The sequence below is a fragment of the Gavia stellata genome, chromosome 18, assembly GCF_030936135.1.
Source record: "Gavia stellata isolate bGavSte3 chromosome 18, bGavSte3.hap2, whole genome shotgun sequence".
Lineage (NCBI taxonomy): Eukaryota > Metazoa > Chordata > Aves > Gaviiformes > Gaviidae > Gavia > Gavia stellata.
Window position 1 is genome coordinate 354,119 of NC_082611.1, and position 24,000 is coordinate 378,118.

The 24,000-nt window shown below is 47.4% G+C and overlaps 1 protein-coding gene across 1 annotated transcript; it reads right to left on the reverse strand.

Annotated features, from left to right (window-relative positions):
* Positions 1 to 1,314: 1,314 nt before the first annotated feature.
* On the reverse strand, positions 1,315 to 22,801 carry IL21R (interleukin 21 receptor). The gene is made up of 9 exons (XM_059826548.1): positions 22,738 to 22,801; positions 13,152 to 13,226; positions 9,815 to 9,920; positions 8,986 to 9,182; positions 7,459 to 7,610; positions 6,869 to 7,046; positions 5,594 to 5,690; positions 4,662 to 4,743; positions 1,315 to 2,229 (listed from the first exon to the last, which is right to left on the reverse strand). The coding sequence occupies exons 1-9, from the start codon at positions 22,799 to 22,801 to the stop codon at positions 1,315 to 1,317; spliced, it is 1,866 nt and encodes a 621-aa protein (XP_059682531.1).
* Between the last annotated feature and the right edge of the window lie 1,199 nt (positions 22,802 to 24,000).

The window sequence follows — 24,000 nt, forward strand, 5'->3', positions numbered from 1 at the left end:
CATAGAAAAACTCTCGCAGCACTCACCTGTGAAAGCTTCTCTTCATTACAGTGCTCCCTCTTGTGTAGGGAGCTGTGGGGCTGGCTAAAGTCTTGGGTAAGAGGCGGGGGGATAGGGAAGAGAGTTTATTGGTATCACATCAACAACAGATTATTACTGTACTGGAAACATACATCATTCACCACAAAGGTTATCTTAGTATAAGATCTTCTGGAGCCAAGCAGCCCATGGGTTAGCACTGTGCCTACATAACATCTAGGTCTTCACATTCAGTATCAGTATTATAGTAACTTTAAGGCAATTATCCTAAACAAAACAGAAATACAGAGGATGTCAGAGGGAAACATACTCACAGTTACAGTGCAAATAGCAGTTTTATGGTTGGCTTTATTAGCTAGCAGAAATTGCTCAAACTTTGTGCTACTGACCTGTTAACTGCACCGGACCAGGTCCAAAGCAGGAGATGGAGTTGCAGGCACATCCACATCCACAGTTCTGAAATTTCTGCATAGTCTAAAAGCTGCTCAATGTTTCAGTTAATGTGCTTGGAAAATGCTGGGAGAAATGCTGATTCAGTAGAAAGCCCTGGTAGCAAGAGTTTGTCTGGAATTATATGTGTTTTGAAGACTTTTCATTTGCAGACTCCACCTAGAAAGGCAAAGTCTTTCTGAAACGTGAGTTGTGTTTGGTCTCTTGGACACACAGTTCTGTGATGATTATATGAGAACTGGTTTTGATCATACCCCATGGATAGGGCTGGGACCCTCCATAATTAACAAACTGTTACAGCTGGGTTTAAAAAGACAAAGATATTAGTAGGAAAAGTAACACCACCTGTGTTGTTTGGAAGGGTTAGGGGAATGTTAATGTATCAAACTTACTTGCCATGGGTTATGCTTCTAAGATTCCATATATGCCCAAACACTCAAGTCACGTGAGAATACCAGGGAAAATAATTTAAAGTTTTATACTCTTTATAAGGTTACTGTCAAAAAAATTTGCACATCTATGTAAGCAAAAGGGTAATTTTCAAGGTACAGTTGCTTTTCCTGCAGTTATAAGGGGGTTTGTCCTAGGATTCTAAAAAAAAAAAAAAAAGAAAAGTGGGGGGAAAGTCAATCGCATCAAGTTTGAGACATTAACAGGATAAGTGGCAATAGAAATAGGCATATATTTCTATGGACCTAACAGTTTTTAGTTGTATGCAATACAGCTCACACAAAGTAAACTTTGTTTCTCTTCTGAATTTTGCTAACACTTTGCTCCTGGCACAGTATGGAAAAGGCCCTACACGCTGCAAGGCAACATCAAGTCCTAGTTTGTCTGTGTCCTATTGACAGGGCTGTCAGAGCGACAGGAGACCCACTGCTTGACGTAGCTCCGTGGAAAGTCCTCCCCCTCCCGCTCAAGAGGGATGGACCCACAGTTAGTCTGACTGTTTTGCTCAAATTCACAGTCAACTGGACTCCCACAGTCAGAGTCCACAAAGCCACTGTCAATAGTGTCCAAATCTACGCAGATCATAGGGTAGCTGTCACCAGGCCTTGAGATGTGTGGGAAGAAGTCATAGGAGCCTTCACTGTAGGAAACACTTTCACCATCAGGAGAAGGTAGAGAAGCTGGGTTTTCCAAATCCCACTGATTAGGCTGCAAGCAAAGGGCTTCTAGGATGCTCCCCATCCCTCCTTCCAAAGCGCTTTCTACTTGCTGGTGGGCTGGGACACTTGTATTCCTCAGGTGGTCTGTAGACACAGAGCCTGAAGCAAGTATTTTGTCCTGCGTGCTCACGTCAGCCAGATGCAAGTCACTGGATACCCTTCTGTCTTCATCATCAATGTTAACCTTGGGGTAACCAGTTTCTCCAGCACTATCATCTTCCTCGCTGGTATGCTCATGTCTCTTGTACACACGGTTACAGTTGCACTGGCAGTTACAAGGTGTAAATTCATCAGCCACAGTCACAGTATCAATGGACAAGTGCCCGTATGACCGGTCCTGAGTCCCACTGCTACTGTTCACACTAGACAGCAGGGACTGGCTATCCTGACCTGGGGCAGTCAGGCAAGACACACAGGGTTTGCAAGGCAGATCTTTTCTCAACTCACGCAGCTCCTCCCGCGAGGTGCTGTTGAGAGGCCGCATGGTGTAAACTTCTAGGACTTCTGGAAGGACTATTCCCCATTCAAAGAAATCGCGGGTCATTTTCGTATGGGATGCACCAACCCACTTCTGCATAAAAGGACATAAGGGGCAGGGGGGAGAGAGGTTAATATCATCAGGTGTGAGGTTCCACAGAAATTACTAAAGTTCTTATGCTTTTAGAGGCAAAGTCAAACTCTAAAATCACTGACTTCTCCAAAATAGCAGGGTATGAGATGCTGTTATTACCAGACACAGGCAGCTGCAGGAGAACTGACTCAAGTAACTGAAAATAATTAGATCTGAGAGGTTTGCATAGCTTTGCAGTTTTCTCTATGCTGCAAAGAATGCCACTGCCCACAGCACTCTTCTAAGTGCACCACTTTCTGCTGTGTATAAAATAGGTAACAACACTGAATTTCATAAACACTGTGAAAGCTTCTGACAGAGTGCTGCATGAGACCTGGGTATTGCCACAGCTGTCAGACTGCCTTAATTATATCGGCCTCCTGTCCCAAACTGCACTCAGCATAACTAGACATGAGCAAAGTATTTGGGAAGAGAACAGCTTGACACAGCTTATTACCCTCTGACACAGAGCATGGAAAAATCTTCATTACAGCAGGAAGCACCAAGTCTGTTTTAATTTATTTTTAAACTAAGCTACAAAGAGCTTATTATTAAAGCTGTAATGGACAGAAAGGCACTTAAGATGCAAAAGGCTATTTGAAGAAACAGCAGGAAATCCCTTTCTTAGACTTGAGCAGGCAGAATATTTCCTATTCCCTCTTCATAGTTCTTTGCAAATTCCTGCCCAACATGAATCTAAGGACCCATATACACACAAGAGTAAACAGAGTTCCTCTGCTTTCTCTTCTAATGTCTTAAATTTTCCTCTAACATTTTCACTGCTTCCTATCCAATCCAGGACTGTTGTCTGCAGAGCATTACTATTGTAATTTGCTGATCATTATTCACAGACATAACCTAACCACTTGCTTTGATGCAGGCAGGATGCAGTCTAATAAGCCTATATCAATTGGTTTCTTGCCAGCTGAAAAATGACGAGTCTGTCCACATACTAGTGATGTCACCACATCCTCTTGACAGCCCCTGTCTTTGCATCTTGTGCTGTGGCTGTGTGGGCAACTGCTGCTTTAATCTGCAAATTTGTTAAGTAACTCAGCTTTAGCAATGGAGGCTCATTCCCTTCCCAGCAGGGCTGAACAGCCTAACTAGAAACTAGCAAGAATGTAATTCCCACAGAACAGAGAACTCCATGGTTTCACCCTGAGAGGAGCATGGCTCTTGGCATGCAGGGTGCTTTCAATTCCACTGTGAGTGCTAGCCTATGACTCTCAGGAATTCCCACACTGAGTCGACCTGGTCCTGGTTCTTTTCCCTGAGAGCAACCAGTGTCACCTGCCTCACAAGAGGATGCAAGTACCCCTCTGGTGCAGATACGGGAAGCCATAATAGGGCTGAAAGAGGAAGGCAGGAAGGAAGTGAGACAGTCACTGCAGGCTTCAGCTTGAATGGCACCCATCCAAGACTACTTGCTTAACCTAATTGCAAACATCAGCCATGCAGCAGTGGGAAAGTACATGAAGATCATTAGGGCCCAACTGGTGTCCCTCTCCCAGAGGGTCTAAGAAAAAGCAGAAACAAAAAGCAGACACTGAAGTGTCTCTGATCAGTGCTGCTGTAACCAGAGGAACTTGTTCAGAACAAGGCAGTGATGTCTGCACTTGCATGCCAGCACTTTTACAGTTTGATAATGGCATTGTGAGTTGCTCTTCAGCTTAATACAACCATTATTTATGGATACTCAATGTTCTTTTACTTTTGTATCCTGAGAACTCCAGCAAACTCTGCAGTCTTTGCAAACTATTTTGTCACATAAGCAAGTCTGGCTGGTGCTAAAAGAGGAAAGAATTTGGGAGGGCTAGGCAAAGTTACTCAAAGACACTTCCTTCATAGGGAGGCAGCTGCACTGTACTGTCACACAGTAGTTATTTGACCCCAAAGCTGTAGCCATCTTTCCAGGATGATATGCATAGCTGTTGTTTGTATGAGTGACTCTTCAGAGAGAGCTACAAGGCTTAATGTTGAGCTTGTGTCACTGCAGAGGCTCGAGTGGGAGATCTGGCTCTACAATGAAGTCTGCTCCATGGCCTTGATGGCAGCGTGGGACTGGAGCTTTGGAAAAATCCCAGTTACTGTCCTGGTATCCCTTTGTCCACTCCCTTCACATTCGCAGGCTCACAGATCACATATGAGCTCAACTCACCCACTGAGACAGCACCTACAGGGAATAAGCAGCACAGATGTGACAAAGGCCTTCGTGGCACAGAACACACACTGGAGACCTCTGGTCCTTAGATCTGGAGCCATCTGGCATACCCTTGAGAGAGATTCCCCCTCCCACTGCCCTAATGAGAATCCCTTGCCCAGGATAGCATGATGGGCCTTTTAGTTTAACATTGTCATGTGCTCCACTTGCTTGTGTAGCCCATTTATACCTTGAAATCTCCATTATGCATCAGGTAAAGAGGTTTGAAAAAGGGAGCAGGGTCTGGGATGGAAGCCATCTTCTTCCACAAGCTGGAGGAGAAAAGAGAAAGGCTTTGGGGTTAAGCACACATCACAGATGCAAAGCAAGGCATTTCCAGATCCAATTCAAGCAGCTGAAATCACCTGCCCAGCCTCGCTGGCCTCACAAGTTAGCAAGTGGCTGAGGATCCAAGGATGTCTTGTGCTGTCAGAGCCATCTAATGGCCTTTCTTGTGAGCCTCACAGGAGGCGAGGCCTCAGCCCTCAGAACTTGTGCAAGCAATATTCATACTAGGGAAAGAGGTTCCAATTTTTTCCTTCCTGGAAAAGCATCAAGTGCTGGAAATGCATTTTCCCCTCAGGCTGGGCTGGCTCGTGGTGTGCACCTGCAAGCCAGTACTCTGCCCTATGCATTTTTTCTGTGGCCATGGGCTGTGCCAGCCCTGTGCTGCACCAGCCCAGCACCCTCCTCTGTGGCAGTGTGCACCCCAGCCCTCTGCAAGGGCATGTGACCCTCCAAAAAGGAGAGAGGCCCCCAGCCAGCATTGAGGGGCCTATGTCAGCTTTGGAAAGGTGCAGGCCAGCCCTGGCTACTGTCCCATCTGGCAAAGGCAGAGCACAGACAGGACCATGAGAACAGCCCAGGAGGCTGGGTGGCCCCTGCTCAGTCCCTATGTACCATTGCCTTGTCCCAGCCAGCTGAATGGTAGCAGAGCCCCAGAGAAAAGCAAGGCACTCTTGGCAGTACATCAGCTGGGGACCGTACTTTGGTGGCCCTCATAGGCCCATAGCTGTGTCCGTGCACGGATTTACAAGGTGCAGAGAAGGCTGCATGTGAACACCCCATCTTTAGCAAGACAGAATAGGAGCATTTACTCCAGCTTCCTGAAAGCATTCTTACCTCCGCTGTTTGGCCAGAAAAGTCATGATTGAGGCAGTGATTGCCACGACAACACCAAACAGCAGCAGCCATCCCATGCCTGTTGTCTGTGTCACTGCTGGAGAAAGAGACAGGGTCATTCAGGCTCACCTTGCATTTCTACCCTGGTCAATAAGCAGGAGATGGTAAGGAGACAACCTCAATTTCTACCCCAGACTTTCTCTTAGGGACACTGAGGCTTTCACCTGGGGCCCAGCACTCTAGACATGAGGTCTGAATGAGGATGCTCAGAGAAGACTGCCTCAATGAAAGGAGCAGTGCATCAGCTACCCCATGGCCTGGCTGCACCACAGACCAACAGCCAACATGCTTGGGGCAGGACAGCTCCCTGTTACAAAGACCCCTGGTATTTCCGACTCCTCCTGGTTTAGGGACACCTCCACAGATGATCCATGAAGTGAAAAGAGAGTGCAGTTGGCCAGAGACACGCGAAGAAAAGGTGTTGACTAGATGAGTGCTTGTTGGCTGCTCACTGCCTGTGATGGAAAGGAGCACCTTTGAGACCCAGAAGTCAGATAACCCTTAGCAAATGGAGCCTGACCCGACTGCCACAGGACTATGTAATACTTCAGTTTGAGCTGCAGATCAGTGACAGCAGGGAAGCTCAGCGCATGCTGCTGACATTGATCACAGTCATCCTGCCCTGCTTTATTTGAACAAAGATGCCCTATTTTCATAGTCTCTGTTCCACCATGACAAGCACTGGTGTACTTCTGTGCATAAGGTGCTGTGTGCTCCCTGTGCAGTGGGAGTGGTGGCTACCAAATGAAACACCCATGCCCAGCATGACCAAGCATCAGCGTCCAGATTCAGAACTTAGCCCTGAGAGCAGGCTCCCTTCTCCCCTCAGCTGAAGACAATACCCAGTAGTGGGGGCACCTCTACTAGATCTCCCGCATTTCTGAAAGCTGCAAGCCGGACCCTGGATGTTTGACACTGGAAAGGAAGCTAAAGGCTGCACTCTTGCTGTGGCACCCAAACCTACAGCCAACCCCACCAAACCCTCTTCCCATGGGCCATGCTGTAAGGTGGGCTTTGCAGCACAGTGAGAAGGTCAATACAGACAGCACATATCAGCCCAGGCCTGGGGTTCATGTACTCAGTAAGCAACCCAAACATGCCATCCTTACTAGACTATTTAGAATTTGTTCTAATTAATTAGATTTGATTAGAGTTCTGGAAGCATTCTCTGCCAGTGGACCAACTGGAAGGGCAAGGAGAGCTGGTAGTATGTACCGGCAGGGCTGGTTTTCAACGTCAGCAGAGGACTCCATTCACTCCAAAATCCATGGTAGCCAGTGTCTTCTCGGGGTCTGGCTCTCACTTGGAACTCATACTCAGTGTTCACCTGGAGTTCCCCTGGCAGGATCACCAGTGTCCGTTTATCTTCATGGACAGCTTTAGTCTTCTGAGTCTGTGAACAATTAAACACCAAAACACTCAGGGCTGGAGTGACTGCTCTCACCTTACCCTCACTGCACAGTGAGGAGCCCTGCAAAGTAATTTCCTCTGGTTTCATGTTGTTTTAGCAAGGCCATGCTCTGGCTGATCAGTAGCCACATGGGGCCCTGTGGAATCCCTCCATGCGGGACAGCATGAGAAGCGAATGAACTATCAGCCTTCCCCACAGGATCTAGTACTTCTCAAACAGTTTCTGCTTCTTGATTCTTTTTTTCAGTTTTGCCTGTTGTCAGTCCAGGCAAGCAAAGAGACAACTTTTCTAAACCATGAAAACCCTTCTTCCACACCACTGCTCCTGTCCTGGTTGTGCTGGCCTCCTCTTTCCTGGCACATACTACTTGATGGTAAACTGACATCTCACTTACCTCCCAGGTGTCGGTCCTTCTCTTATAACGCAGCTGATATTCCAGCTCCTCATTCAAAAAGTAGAAAGGAGAGTTCTGGTAGATGGTTTCCCAAGAAATATTGTAACCCTCTGAGAACACAGCAGTCAGATTGAACGGAGGCTGGGGTTTGACTGAAAGATAGGATGGTGTTACCCTTCATAACATTACTGCAGACAAGAGGTGGCCCAGCATGGTATCAGCAACGCAGAGCGAGTAGGGATTAAAACCACCCTGGCAGGGGTGGGCCCTCCTACACAGGACAATGTCTACAACATTCCTGCCTCTCAGGCTGAGCAGTCCTGAGCCGTGCACAGAACCTCACACCTCAGCAGCATAGTGAAGCCAGGCCCACATTTCTTGGAATATGCCTTCTGACTATCTCCTCATCACCTAAGGAGCAGGGGAAGATAGCACAAAGGGCTAATACCTCCTGGGAGATGTAAAGAGTAGAGCCCCTTGTTCTTCTCATGAGATAGGAGGACTCTCTGTAGTCATGATCACTTGCACAGTTAGGGAAATACCCCTCAATGTAACAAAGACATCAGGAAAAGCTGAGGCTAGTGGACACTGCATAAACCCAGTGCAAATCCCTGTGTCACAAGTGCCTACAAGGAAAGCTTTTGCAGGCCCTGCAGGGTGTCTTCATATATCGAAATGCAGTAATGCCCAAACTCCAGCGCCAGTCTGCAGGGTCCGCCACTGAGCTCTAATGCCTCTGTATGGAGACACCTAGGAGACATGCAAAGCACCACTACCCAATCTATAGTCTGTCAGTGGGGACAAGGAGCTTTCCTGAAATGTTACAGCATTTATCAAAAAGATGACACTTCTCATGTAAAGTTTAATTTCAGAAGACTCCAAGCAGAAAAACCCTTTTTCATATGTCCATATGGTACCTGTCTGCCTGGCTAACCACCCCTTTTCTTCAGTTTGCTGCACAACTCAGAACACACCAGCATTCTGCCAAGTCAACTATATGATTGCACCCAGTCTTCCTGTCATGCAGAAGAGATGATTAGGAATTGCCCCAGAAAGGGGAAATGCCACCTCCATTGTGTCTGGGACACGTTGTGCCACCCACAATAAAGTCATGATGGCTCAGGTGTCCACTGCAAGAGCCTCCTGGGTCTCCTGTGAGGACATTTGTGGCATTTGCAATTAAAGCAATTCCTTCTGCCCTTTAGATTCTAGCCAAGAACAAACACTTGCATAGTCTAGGTATGAGACTGGTCTAAGGTGGAAATTTATCACCTACTGCTTCACGGGGCAAAGGAATCTCCCCATGAAAAGGCTGGGGCCAAGCCAGCTCTAAGCTCAGCCTCAAGCATAAATGTTTCTGCAGTTTACAATAGCAACAGTAAGAGCACACAGTGCGCTGTGCAGATGAGTGCACACCAAACATAGCCCCCCACCGCTGGCTGCCACACTCACTGCTTGCCCAGACTATCCTAGTCAATAGACTTAAGGTCAGACAGTATTTATCAAATCCACCATTTTTGTACTTACTGTTCTCTGCCATATAAAAGCCTTTGGAAATCACGTGCTGCCTATCAGCTATCTCTGTAACATCCACCTGGACTTTGATATCTGCCAGGAGTTCAGTCATGTCCACAGTGCACATGTAGTGCGTGTGACTGGTGTTCCTGGACAATTGCAGGAGACTGCAGGCAGCCACAGTATTTTCTGGATCTTCCTCAGGAACCCTAAAACCACCAAAACAAACAAACAAGTCCACATTTACCACATGCTGTAGGTGGACTAATCTGTTGCTGAACCACCAGGCACAGAAATTAATAAGAAAAGAAAGAGGCAACATGTTCAAACAAAAATTTATCTTTGACAGATTGTTCTTTCCTTCTATTTACTCAGCTTAGCATCTTTGAGAGAAGTAGGAAAGTGATGTTGAAGTGTTTGTGGAAAGGAAGGGTGCTCACCAGGGCTGCACAGCCCAGGACTGCACCCACTTCCTTGCTGGGGCAGAACAGCAGCCATACGAGGCTTGGTCAAGCTGCTTGAGCCCTACCAGCACACACGAATGAAAGTCCATTGTTAACAGCAGCAAAGACAAGGTATTCCCAGGGCAGAAGACAAAACAGTGACAAGGAAGCCGGAGTCAGTGTAGGAATCAGTGGCAAGCAGTGCAGTCAGTGGACACAGGAACCAGGGATCCTTTGCTAGAGGAGAAGCCAGTCAATAACTGGAATAAGTACCAAGTAAAAACCAGCATGGCAGCAAGAACAAGAATTCTGCCTAAGAGGACAGAAGGACACCACTCTGCTATGGCCACATTACAAGTTCCTGTTGACTGCACTTTACTCATCCTACTGAGACGTACCATGTTGCAGTGAGGTTATATGAACTGGCACCCAAGTCATTTCTCAGGATACAGGACAGGGTCTGTACATAGTCCACAAAACAAGTGAGGTTTTCACAACACGCAGCTGTAGGTTTGGAAAGAGAAAACACAGTATCAACTTTAGAACTTTAGCAGAACTTGATATCAACATACACAGTCCTCAGGGCTCCCACTAAATCTGAAGGGAACAGACCACTCTGTGCCAGCCCCCCCCAAGAGTCTCCAGTCTTGGAGCATAAGATGTGTTCCATCTCTACAGGGAGGCAAGTCATTGACAGCAAGATAAGCGTCAAACAAAAATCTATTAAAAATGCTGGGCCAGCAAATGGCATGCCAAAATACCAGGAAATGCCCAAATTGTGACTGAATTTTCAAACTTATCTCTATCCCTTCTCATATAGTCACCACAGCAGGGTCACATAATATTTCTGCAGAAGTCCTAGCTTATTTAGCACATAAAAGAGGCATGATCACCCAATCAGAAACAGTAGCATATTCAAACATTTTAATGATACCACTTAAATTGAATACTGTTCTTCGCTAGTCTAGTTTTCATTTTATGACATCTACATGGTATTTTGCACATTTTAAAGAAGTGGTATTTTAGTAATTCTTTCTTTACCATTGTCTCTGCTTACTCTTTTCTACAGCTTGATATCTACAGAATCAATACTTTTCATGTCCAGCTCCAGAGGCTCAGAATATGCTTTTTATGGAATTCTGGCAAAAAAATACTGCAAATTTTTAGTTACTATAATTTCCATAAATCATTCTAATACTAAACTGACAGGCATAATTTATTAATCACTTAAACTGAAACAGACTTCTAAAGAGAACTTGAGACGCAATTGTAGAATTTACGCTGGTCATTAAGAAAATTAGCTAATTTGAAAGTGGCCACAAAGCAGCATTTACGCTCTTCTAATTGTTCTGCAGGAGCTCTGCTCACATATCAGTATCTGGTATGTGCTGTACAAAGGCACTGTTGTTCTATGCATAACCCACTTAAGTTATCTCCCTGGATTTCAAGGCAGGGAAGATAGCAGTACAGTGAGAAATGTCTGCATTGGTGAGTCCTCTCCTGACAGCATCTTGGGCTGACAAGAGGCACCGCTACTGAACTAGGAATAACTGAGTGAGGAAAGGCCTGTAGGAGATGCAGCATGCCTTGCTGGTGCAAACCATGCCTGCTACAGTGACTATTCATCCCTTACATTACAGTATCACCCCTTTTTGATGGGGAAAAAAAAATTATAATCATCTAGGGGAAAGATCTCAAGGTCGTTACATCCATGGTTAAGTCAAGCATGGGTCCTCCTCTATCATCAGGACTGCCCCCAGCCTGATGGGAACCTGTTACTTCACAGCCTTCAGGCACTCAAATCCTCTGATGCCAACCATGTTGAGGTTGACCTCCCTTTGTCATTCTGCTGCTTGCCTCGTTAGAGAAGCTGCACTCCCTGCTTCCTACCTTCTCTTTGTTGAACATGCTTTGTATTCAGATGGGTTGTTTGCATAAGACAAAAGCAGGCCTACTCGATCTGCTCAACAACTACAATGCCTGATTTTACAGCTAAAGAGGCTGCTGTATGCAGAGAACAAGCAACATGGAATGCAGGCAACCCCCTGCATTGATGGACCAGAAACATCTGTGCCACCCTCCAGATCAAAAGACAATCCTCACAAACAAGATGTCTCTGCCTTTACAGTCACAATCCACAACAGGCATGTCCAGTGGAGGGTGCAGCCTAATTCTAGGCCAGAATAAGTTCAAAGGAAAGCAAAGTCCAACTTTTCCCACCGACTTCACTCATCACAAAAGTTTCTTCCTAGTCCTATTGCATCAGAGCACACACTGCTCTCCCTACACGAGCTCTGGCCAGCACTCAGATTTCTGTACAAGACCCCCCCAAAGAGTCAGGATGGCGACAGAAGAAATTTGGCAATGCTTGCGACAGACTGGCCCCAAGGGCGTACATATGCTTTATTAAACTGTAAGTGATTCAAATTATGTGGTTGTCACTTTGTTTCATTTTGACTTTTTCATTTCACACTGACTTCAGAATTTTGTTCTAAAATTTTCATTAAGTTTTAACTTTTCATTTTGATCCCTCAGTAGGCTCTTCTGAGGGCCCTGGTACAAGCACTGTTTGTTCCAGAGTCCTAAACAACATTTTCTCCCTTAGCCTAACTTTACTCTCCTACAGAAACAGGGTTATAAAACCCTTGCTTTCCTTTAGAGAGGGCAGCAAGTATTAATAAGCATTGCTAATTAGCATTCTTCTATGCTATTGTGTTCATCAGTCAAATGGACTACTATTGCTAGGTAGCTGGTAAGCTGTAAGCATATCTTTGGGCAAGAATCTGTTAATAAAATTAAGAAGAGGACAGCTTTTTACTGGGAAGGGAATATTTAAGTGTCCTAAATCCAGTTAGGTGCAGGATGAATTGTCCATCCTTGGCAGCTTCAGAAACAAAAAAATCAAATACTTTTAACAGTAAGATCTAGTTTGGTCCAAACTGAAATTAGTACAGGGTAGTTCCCTGGCTTGTGTTACACAAAATTCAGACCAGACATCATAATGGTCCTGTACAGCAGGAAGGTACAACTCTGAATTCATCTTTTCTGCTAACTTAGGTTTGGAGCAGGTCCCACGCTCTGCCTAGAAGCAGCACATAAAACGCAGCATGTAAAACGCAGCATGTAAAACGCTAGGCTTGCACCTGTTCCCTGCAGACGCTGTTGTAGCTGCCTTTTTCTGTCCAGCTGACCTGTTCAGAAAGTCCGCTCTGAGTCAGCTGAAGCTCGAACAGTGGGTAGGAACCAGCAGGAAGTGCACAGTGCAGTCCTGAGCAAAGGGGCTCTCACCAGGAGAGGTTCACTCCACTATCCCTGGCTGGCCTGCCACCAGTGGCTATAAGCCCTCGGGATTATCCTGGTCTTGGCCACCAGAACCTTTCCTATGGTAAAGGGTTTTTTTTGGGGGGAGAAATCCTACTCTAGTGTCAACAGGAGATATTTCAATGCAAGGCAGGCACCATCTCTGCACTCTCCCCACTGGTGCTGCTCCCTGGAGTGGTATGCAGTCTGGTGGAGCTCTGCCCAGCTGTGGACTGTCTTGTGTCTGTCCTCCACTGCCCATGGAGCCTCTTCCATAACTCATTATCCCATGGAACCCTCTCCCCTGGTACTCTATCTTGTACTTGCTGTCCCATGGCAACCTTGTGCCATGCACATCTCAGCAGAGCCTGTGTTAATGGCCACCAAGATAAATCCTGTGGGTGTACAGCCCGGTAGAGATATATGGGAACTTACTGTACTGGAATAAAAAGAAGAAGGAAATACTCTGGAGCCACAGTTTGTTCCTCATGTTCGTTCTGACTGGATGTCCTGGAAACAAACAAAACCCCAAACTTTAAAAAACCCAAACCAATTAAAAGTTCAGCTCAGCCATCTACTCCTATGTTGAAGGTTGAGGTGGAATTAATCTTGCTTTCATTTAAACGTCTAGAAGTAAAGTGCATAACTTCGGCAAGTTGTCTACTCCACAGGCTAAGCTGGGGATGACCAATAGCCCTGCCAGCTGGCCATAAACCAGGTCAGTGAAATCTCTATTCTTTGCCAGCAGCATGTGCACAGAGAAAGCAGCAAAGTGACTGCAGCCTCAGTTTATCCATGAAACAGGAAGGCACTTGGGTTAAGTGCTAACCCATTTTTTTCTTCATTGGTTTCCTGCAACTAGAAATGGCTTGCAACTAGGAGAAGTGACATTGCTGTGGCTTAAACATCTGTACAGTGAATTAGTCAAATAGAGTCTGAATGTCACTGTGGGTCTGTATGAGCAAGGTTTGTGAGAAGTCATTGATTTGGCCTACCCATGGTTAAATAAGCATGGAATAACTAGTTAAGGTACTCCAGTAAGGCAGACCAGACAAAAAAAACAAAAAAAACAAAAAAACCACCAGCCTCCCATGTGGCACAGAAAAGAAGAACAGCACTCACTTTAGGGGAAGGCTGTCCTGATGAAGTTTGGTGAAGAGAACCTACAGGGAAGTCTTCAGAGAAAAGGACAGCAGGATGTTTACAACAATATGAGGAAACAGCATCACATACAAATGACTGCTCAGCCCACAGCCCCTGCTCCAAGACCAGGCCCTCAAGCCACATAACACATTAAGGCTGTGTTTTCACAGTATTTAACATTTACAGAAACACACAGATGTGCACAGAAAGACTTAAAATGAGCTCCCTGCAGGGTATTGGCTGTTGATACCCAGTACAGATTTCAGCACTGTTTTCTCAAGCTATTCTGAAATGGGCTAGGCTGCCTGGGGACAAGACTTTGGACAAGCAACCTGTATTATTTTTGGGACATACTTCTGTTGGCAGCAAGTTGCAAGGATGCACAGATGGCAGGGAGGGCCCACATGCCATGCCACAGAGCAGCAACATTGTCAGTGACTGGACACACAGGAGTGTCTCTGCAGAACCCGGAGCCCTGCAAAACCCCCTGCACTAGATTGCACAGAGGCACCTGTGAAAGTGATATGGGTGAAGACTGGGCAGCAAGCTGCAGCCACCAAAAGATACCCAGAGCTCCTAGCAGGGCCTGGTGCAGGCCAAAGAATCATTTGGGTGGGAAGGGACATTTAAAGGCCATCTAGTCCAACCCCCCTGCAATGAGCAGGGACATCTTCAACCAGATCAGGTTACTCAGAGTCCTGTCCAGCCTCCAGGGATGGGCCACCTACCACCTCTCTGGGCAGCCTGTTCCAGTGTTTCACCACTCTCATCATAAAAAATTTCTTCCTTATATCTAGTCTGAATCTCCCCTCTTTTAGTTTAAAACCATTACCCCTTGTCCTATCGCAACAGGCCCTACTAAAAATTCTCTCCCCATCTTTCTTATAAGTCCCCTTTAAATACTGAAAGGCCGCAATAAGGTCTCCCTGGAGCCTTCTCTTCTCCAGGCTGAACAACCCCAACTCTCTCAGTCTGTCTTCACAGGAGAGGTGTTCCATCCCCCAACCATTTTTGTTGCCCTCCCCTGGACCTGCTCCAACAGGTCCATATCTTTCCTGTGCTGACGACTCCAGAGCTGGATGCAGTGCTCCAGGTAGGGTCTCACCAGAGCGGAGTAGAGGGGGAGAATCACCTCCCTCGACCTGCTGGCCACGCTTCTTTTGATGCGGCCCAGGATAATTGGGTTTCTGGGCTGCAAGCACATGTTGTCAGCTCATGTCCAGCTTTTCACCCACCAGTACCCCCAAGTCCTCGTCTGCAAGGCTGCTCTCTATCCCTTCATCCGCCAGCCTGTATTGATACCAGCGGTTGCCCCCGGTATCAGGACCCAGGTCCTGGGGTGCCTGTGCCTCCCTCCCGCCCCCCACCCCCCAGCCCAGCAAACACCCAGACAGTCACTCAGCAGAGAGAATGCCAGTGAAGCCTCTCCCACTTGGGAAACATTTGTGGTGCTTAAAAATTTCCCAGGTTTACTCAAATAATGAAAGCAAAACAAATTTAGCAGCCACCAAAAAGCCCCTGCAGCCCCACACGAGCCGAGAGACTTGCTCTCAAGGCACCACGATGTCCAGATGAGATCAGCAAGGCTCACTCAGGAGGTGCCACAAACACCTCATGGCTGCAGCTCCTCAGCCCTGCGGTGGCAGCAGCCATGCTGCTGCTGCCGCCCCTCCTTTCCTGCCAAACATATCCTGCAGATGAAGCATTTGCTCCAGCTCAGCAAGGAGCCCCAGGCACCCTGCCAGTCTCCCTCGCCTGCTGCGAGAGGCAGGACAGAAACTCTCTTTCCCCACACTCCAACCCTTCCTTCTGCATCACGCATTTCCTTGAGGAAACACCTTTTCTTGACCCCTCTGGTTCCAGTTCTCCCAAGTTTTATCTGTATAACAACTGTCGTCATTACCACTACTTCTGGTGGTGCAGTCTCTGATTACTAAGACACAGCCCACTGTCTAACCCCACCTTGTGCTCCCACTCATCCTTCCACCGCTCTTCTCCGAGTTCTCATCCCTTTGAGGAAGGCACCCTGTTATCCTGCCACCTGAAACCTGCTCACCCGGCTTCATGCTAAGACTGGCTGCACCATGAAAACGGATGCCCTCAAGATGGGCAGTCTCCTGATGCTGACGCAGCATCTGCTTGTGCCTTCCTAGCAGAGGGCCCTGTTCCTTGCAGCACATTTAATAGAAGAGCTGTGACGAATGAAGTCTAGGCTGGGGCCTAGACGTCAGTAGCCCTAGAGCCACGATACATGAGCTCTGCCTTTTTAAACCATCCTTCTCCCTGTGGAATACCTAGAACCTACTGTTGCTGGGCTCAGAATATTCAGGGGTCCCCCAGCTTAGGGTGCCGACAACCTGCCCAAACGGGCCTGTCCTACCCTGAGAGCGTGCACAGTCCCCAGGGCTGCTGCTCTTCTTCCTCAGGCCTTCGTGCCCTCCCACTGACCGTAACCCAGCACACGCTGTGGCCTGCAGCATGGCCTAGCACCATCGAGCGCTGCGCCCCGCTGCAGAAGCTCGTCTCAGCGTCACTGTGCTTTGTGACTGCCACGCTCCACGGTCTTGGCCACGCCGTAAGGCCAAGAAGGGCAACTCGCTGCCTCTTCTTCAGCAGAGGAAGGAAGGGTTGGGCCCTCAGAGAGCTCTGCAGACCCACTGCTTGTTTCAGAATCCAACTGGCAGCACCCCTAATGTTTCATGTTCATGATATTTCTGTAGTTCCCTCATTTTACCCCCACTCCTGCCTAAATGGGCAGAGCAAAGAAAGCAAGGGAAGTCTTTGCTGCTTTTAGCTACTGGACTGTGGTTTCTTTAAAGTGCCTTCCCCATTTTCCTTCCTCTGCTCAGAGGATAGTACCGTCAATCCAATGGGACAGGAAGGACTGATCAGGAAAAAGTCAAAGCAACAAGCCCAAGTAGCTCATCGAGAAGATGTCTTACAGAGATATCGGAGGCTGCCCTTAAACACTGGAGAGAGGTTAACACACGAGGTTGTAATCTAGAAGGAAGCTTCCTGAATAAGAGCGCAGTAGCAAAAATAAGACAGAAAAGCAGTAGGATCTGCTAAGACAGGTGAAGCAAGGGGACAATACTTCCTCACTCGGGACTCCACTGTCCCATCTCTTTCCCTTGCCAGTGCGCACAGATTAGTCCCACACTTATCTCCTGTTCTCACACAGTTTCCTACCTCAGTGCGGTGGGGAAGGACTGCTGCCTCCGAGAGCACCACAGAAAGCATCAGTGCCATGTGTGTCTGACCTCCTGGCTGTGCTCCAGGTTGTGATGACAAGACATGGATGTCTGTGGAAGAGCTGGAAAAGATGCAGTTCTGCAGCAGTGTCTCTATGGTCTTTGACGGCTGGAAAACTTCATGGCTTCGCAGAGATGTACAGCAGCCACTGTTCTGAAGCTTCCTCCAGTTAGGCCCTCTGCAAGCCTCAATCCCAGTCTATGATTAAGACCCCATCTTTCCTACATCCCTCCATTTGTTACACCCTTCCCATTTGCTTCCATCTGTCAGCACCCCGCTCATGTGACTGTTCACTTGGAGGGAAGAATGGCAGTGGGCGATGAGCAGAGGCAGGAACTTACTCCCTGTCAGGCATTACAAAAGTCCTTTCTACCACCTCATTTCAATTTCTCTGTCTGTGAAATGGGGACTCTGAGACAGCTTCATGCATCCTTGAAACCCAGTTACTTAATTCTTATAAAATCTCAAGCATCGTACAGCTGCTAAGCACCATTGCTGCAAACGCTGTAGTATCCTAGGGAACAGTGTGTGAGAGCACAGTAATAAAGTTGATTAGCCATTCGTATAGATGTGCACATATAAATGATGCTACAAGGTTTTAATATACCAGAGAATAGGAAATAGGACCAATACAGACACAGACATTTACAAAGGTTATTTTTGTTAAGGATCTGGAAATATGGTGCTATAAGCTGCCGAAGAAGGATGCAGTCTAAGCTCACAACTTGAAGTGTCTCCAGGAAATGTATGCACTTACAAAACTTCCACAAACAAAAAAAAAAAAGCCTAATTAACAACTCAGTTTAAGTAAAATAATAATAATAAAAAATCTGGTATTTCCAAGCGTGAGAAAAGTAAATGTCATAGCTACACCCAAGCAAAAAAAGAGTTGAAGTCTCTCAGTCCACCAGTTATATGCAAAACCAAGCTTTCTTCTTGAAAAAAAAATCCATTACCAATGTACACTGCCATCTAATCACAAAGCTAAAGCAAGGGGGAGGCAGCAGGATTCTCTAGCTGTCCAGTAGAGGCCAACAGCAGTGACAGCAGGGGCACGAGGGCCACGTCAGCTACAGGAAAAATTTACAGTGAAGTCACAGATATCAAGCAGTAACAAACTGGCAGCAGGGGAAATTGGTGGAAAGGTGGACATTACCTTGCCCCGTCCTTTCAGCTGTCCATTTCAGCCCTCCAACACTTCCATGGCTGGCCTGGCTAAATCATTACTGTAACTGCAGACACTGCATACACGAGAGCTGGAAAGCAGGTGGATCTCATCAGCACTGAGTAAGAGTAAAGCCTACTTGTGCACGACCAAAAGCTGTAGTGTATTGGAATACACAGTGATAAATGGTGGTTGACGTCACCACTGTATCAGTATTACTGTGCCGACAGAAGGATGTGGTGAGCAGAGGAGGCAATGAATTCAGGTCCAAACACCCACACATTTATTACTGTATCGCTCTGCTCTCTTATGTGAGAAAAAGGTGGGAGAGCAGAGAAAAACCTCACAAGCCTCAGATCTAGAAGGTCATAGCAGGGCTGGTGGAGTTTGAGGCTTGCAGTAGAGAGGCATCAGTGCCAAGGCATTAAATGGTTAAGCCTAACTATATAGTACAGTGTGTACCACATCGGAGACAGCCAAGTACCACTGCGCTCTGCTTCCACCTGTCTCCAAAACGGCCCCTGGGACCAGGGCAATAGCACCAATCCTCAGACCACAGGCAGGGAGGTGGTCTGGCTCCGGCACAGGTGGAGGGGCTCATCCCTACCCTGATCTCATGCCTGCAGCTTGTGTCTGGGCTGGGACTCTCCAGATTGCAAGGCTGACACTGAGGGAGGGTAGGTCAACTCACCTCTGCGTGCCTTAAAAGGGGCTGCAAGGAGCCCAGTGCACGCTCCTTGTGTCCTTGGGCAAGAGGGAAAGGAGCAGCATTATGGAGGGGACTTGGCACACACAGCACAGCGTAGTAGTAGGAGGGTAAAGAACAAGGAGCTGGAATGACTCAAGGCGACTGCAGCAGTGAAGTGGGCACAAAGCAGCTGGGTGCAGGACGAGCAGGCTATGTCCAGCCCTGAGACCTGCTGAGCCAAAGAGCCCACTGCCCCTACTGCACCCACCACACAGCGAGAAGACTCCGCACATGCGGAGACTTCGTGTGGCACAGCACAACTCAGCCAGGCAGCCTGGAGCAGCAGATGCACGGCCAGCGGGGGCCAGCTCTCACCCAGACCTCAGCGCTCCTCCGATAGCTATGAGGAGAATTACAGGTACGGGAGAGTCACGGCGGGTCAGTCTGAGTACAACACATTTTTATAGTAGTTAAAGAACAAAACAAATCCCATCCCTCATGTAGGCAAGCACGCAGCAATCACAGGCCGTAGAGGGCATAAGATTGTCAGAAGATGCTCAAGACAGAAGGTCCCAGCTCCATATTCAGCAGAAGCAGCTGTCTCTCTTTCAGGTAAATAATCAGGAGCTTACTGCTTCCAGCATATATTCCATCTGTTTGAAAGGGAGAAATCCAGACTTAAAAGGCTAGACTGCTGATCCCAGTCTGGAGCAATGAATACAGAGTCATGGGGAAACTGCTAACAACAGTGCAAAAGAGAGCAGCTCCAATTTCTATGCTGATACATAGACAGGAAGAAGGTGAGGGGTCACTATGTCAGGGAATGTTCCCAGGATACTGTAAGAGTGTTAACAACATGACAGAGGTTTTATAAAAGGAAGTAGGGTATTCTGGGCTGTAAAGCAGGCCAGCAGGTCTAAACCAAAACTGTAAGAAAAGCTAACATGGGATTCAGTTAATATACAACAAAAGGATAATAATACAGAATAATTGCAGCCTCAGCAGTTATACAGAAAATATCAGCACAAAAATTAATGAGCTAAGTTTAAGAAAAACAGGCATTTAGGTGCAATATGTTTAAATTTATAAAGCAGTTCATCTTAGAGTACCACCAGTATTCTTGTTTTAAAAGTTAGCTCTGTAATAGCAAATGTGTATTATTGCATGTTTTAAAAGTAGCGTGGCTTGTGCCTGCCAGACTATCACTCTTTGGACTGATCACACATGCTGCCCCTTCCCTCCTTCCTCTGCACAAATAGTGGTGCTAGCACACCTTGAAGAGTCCTGTGTAACCATGGAGCAAAAGCTGCACCACTGTCCTGGTGTGTTTCTTACTAACTGCCTAGGAAATGTCTAGCTTAGCTGCTCAGCCTAATTGACCCTGTGCTATCCCACACTACACCCAACAGTGACAATCTCCGCAACCCACAGGCAGCATCAGCTGAGACAAGTCTTTTCTAGAAGCTTGGGCCTGACATTGTGCCGGTAAGCGATTCACAAAGCATGCAGAAGGAAGACCTGGTCTCTCTTACAGAGATTCTGCCCCAAACACGAAGAGGAATAGCTGTTGGGCTAAGTAGCAGGATCTTTGCCATGCATGTTATAACAGTGCACAGCCAGCACATGGGCCAGCCCAGTTACCAGCAACTCCCTGGCAAGCATGGTCGAGAACCGCCTGCCCTGCCCTGAGTGGTCCAAACCGTCTGTTTTTCCCAGGGAGGTGTTTACTGTATAGAGACTAGGAAAGAGAGGTAGGACTGAAGGGGGGTAATGAGTCCTAGGAAAGGGCAGCAAGGGCAGTTGAAACTTCTTTTTCTAAGATAGTTAATTTTAATTTAGGAAAGTTTATCCTTCGCTGACTGCCAGAATGCAGATGTGTACAGTTTCCCTCCTGTGATGCTCACTGATGGTGAAGCATAAAGCCAAAAGAAGTACTAAGGGCCTGCCAGAAGACTGGAATATCCATCCATCATGAATGGATGTGATGAAACTTAATGATTGGTTCTCTTCTGTCTTCTAGGACACACATGAAGGATCTCTAGGAGCCCCAGTACCTGTTGCCACCTGAAGCACAGTACATAGGTACACCTCCTGCATGGAACAAAGCAAAGCAGAGGGCTCAGTGTGCAGTGACCATCTCCAAGAGCACACAGCTCTAGAGCTACTCTGTGCTGTGGGGGCACTGACTGCTCTACACCTGAGGTTCCATGGCACTTCAGGGCAGCTGAATCCAGCCTCCAAGGTAAAGCACTTGGAGACCTGAAGCAGTTCAACTGCCATGGATTTATGTTGATTTGAGATAAGAGGCAACTACTTAATCCAGCTGTAATCCCAGCCCAGCCTGCAGTGGCAATATTCACCAAGAAGCAAGTGTGAAGGGCACACCAGGGAAGTCTTGGTAGATTCTGCTAAAAGTTATTGATGACCCAAAAGCATTTTGCCATGACTGGAAGAAGGGCAAAGTCTGTATGTATTTATCAGCAAGAATAAATACACACAGAGGAAATAACAATCAGAGCTGACAATTCCTTTCTCTAGGAGAGAGACTTAGTGACACTTGCAGTTACCAAGCTCACGATGTGGGGAAAAAACCCCACACAAACAATACTACCTCTGTATTTTCTTCCTGTCACAATGGAATTAAAAGAATATCCTCAGCATCATCAGACCTGGTATAACTCTAGGGTCAAAGGCGCCTTTACTGGCTGGTGACATTTAGGAGGAAGATAATCATACATTACGATAAGTAATGAGTAAAAAAAATGGCAGGAGAACAGCTGAGGCATGAGTAACAGTGTTCTACTGGAAGGGAAAGCAATAGAAGAAACCACCTCAAAGCTCAGGAAATGGGGTAAAATATGAATGAGCCAGGCAGAAAGCGGAGGTGTTAGTCAGCAAAGCAGCAGGTTGAAAAACAACAAAGCCTCCCAGCTGGCAGCCTGTGAGCTGACACAGGATGCTGCACACAGGAGGGAGTGCATTGCTTTCGGTCTGGCGAACGCTGAGTGCCACCTACAAAGACCCCAGCACCCTGCCCTCCTGCCTCCCTTTTGCCTTTGCCAGTTGTCTCTTCATAGCCACCAACATTGGGCTCAGCCTCTTGTTTTCCCCAATATACCTCAAGTCTGAACCCCCTCTGCATGAAGGCTGTAGTAGGAGGACATCACTTTGGCTCCTGCCAAAGGAAAAGAGCTTACCTTCACAGAGCTCTGACTGTGTACATCTTGCTCACATGGAGGGGATCGCACAGAGGCGCGTATCTTCTCTTAGGAAATCACCAGACACATGCTGGTAAACAGAAACAGGAATGACTGTGCCTGTGAACGCGCCCTGACCATCTGGAACAGAAACCTCCAGCTCTGCTCAGGCTCAAACCCACCACCCTCATCTAAGCCATACAAAATATGCCTAGAGCATCTCCCCAGATGCCTCACTGCACTGCATAGATTCAGCCCACAGAAAAGCACGCTCTCCCCAAGACAGCCTCCACAGCACCCTCCTCTGAGAGCCTAGACCCCTCTGGACAGCCCACAGGGGGTACTCTCCCTCCATATATTTGTCAGAGCCCTGCCCCACAGCTGGGTTCTTGCAGCTGCACAAACTAAGCATCAGCCTTTTCTTGTCTGTTCAGTTGATGTGTCCCATCCTCTCCACCCTCCCCTATCACAGCCATTCTCAGACTGGACCCAGGTCACACCTTCTGTTTGTGCTTCCAAAGAGCCCCGACTCTGCACGAGGTCACCAAGTCTGTCACACATTCCCACAGCACTCACCAGAGTCAGCAGTGCTAGCAGAACTCGCTGCTCCTTTCATGCAGGTTGGCAGAAACTGACCCATTTAGAGCCAACATCCATCAGCTTGTCCCCAGATCTCTGCTCACAGGGATGCACTAAACCCAGAACTCTGCTGCTGGCATACAGCTATTTATGGCAAGAGCATCACCTGAGCCTCTTAGAGCTTTGTTTTGCCACAGCTGTCAAAAACCAGCATGCCCCACCCATGCTGCCGGGCCACAAGCTTTTACAGCAGGCCTTCCACACCTGGGGCCGGGTACAGCAACTGAGTGTGCCTTGGACAACTTCTGCCACCTCTAAGAGGGTGAAAAACACTGGCTATTTTCAGCCTGACTGTAGAAGCACTTTCAGAGCAAAAGCCAGTGGCTCGCGTTGCATGCTGCCTCCACGTGGCAAGCAGTGAGCTGCAGGAGACAATCGCATGGCAGACCATAGCCTCCAGCAGCATTGCTGGCTCCATCCCAAACCCGCAGAACATGCAGTCCTAATACAATTAGTGGCTTCTCATGTCACTGGCAGGGGTGTACTGTGTCTTTAGGAGAAAAGGCGGTATGGGGGTGCAGGATGGACAAACAGGCAGAGTTTCATTGAGAGGCACCTTGCAATATGTTGGGGCATATTAACAACATTGGAGATAAAACAGATTTCAACAGAAACGGATTGCTCCAAAGTAGCCACTGTTTCCAAATTCAAAACACATTTCTGCATAGAGAAGCCAAAAGGCTTCGTGGGACTTTCTTGGGACAGCGTGAGTTTTGTGAAGCTGTGGCTTTGCTATGATGCTGGTAGGAGTTCATTGTAAGGTGACAGAAGGCAGGAGCTTGTTTTGTTTGAGGCTAAAAAGGCCAAAACATGGAGTTATTGGCTCCACTAGAGCACAGGGACTAATGTGATGAAATTGTGTCACATCGGTGTATCCGCACCCAAAGCAGCACCAGTGAATGTTTACGGTGCTCACCAAGAAGAGGAGTCTGAAGGTTGTTCCTACAAAATGTAGGGGCCGGGGGATTCCATGCTGCACTGTGGCTTTGGTTGTGGTGTGAGGCTCTTGCTCGAACAAGGAAGCTGCTTGGATCCCCTGGTCGCTGTTCTGTAACCAGGTCTGCATAGCCTAGTTTCCACACTCCTTACCCTGCCACTGTGCATCTGCATGAGTTGGAAAGTGATGTGCTAGGAGCAGCAAGAAGCTAAAACAATGGCAGATAACATGCAAAATAGAGACAATATGGACAGCAGTTGAAT

What these genes read in the sequence shown, in the direction of transcription:
- IL21R (XM_059826548.1), bottom strand. Translation starts at nt 22,801, where the DNA reads ATGGGTCAGTTTCTGCCAACCTGCATGAAAGGAGCAGCGAGTTCTGCT. An exon ending in GAAGGACCGACACCTGGGAG is followed by an intron (nt 7,047 to 7,458) that starts GTAAGTGAGATG and finishes AATTGTTCACAG; the next exon opens with ACTCAGAAGACTAAAGCTGT. An exon ending in GTTGAAAACCAGCCCTGCCG is followed by an intron (nt 5,691 to 6,868) that starts GTACATACTACC and finishes CTCTTTCTCCAG; the next exon opens with CAGTGACACAGACAACAGGC.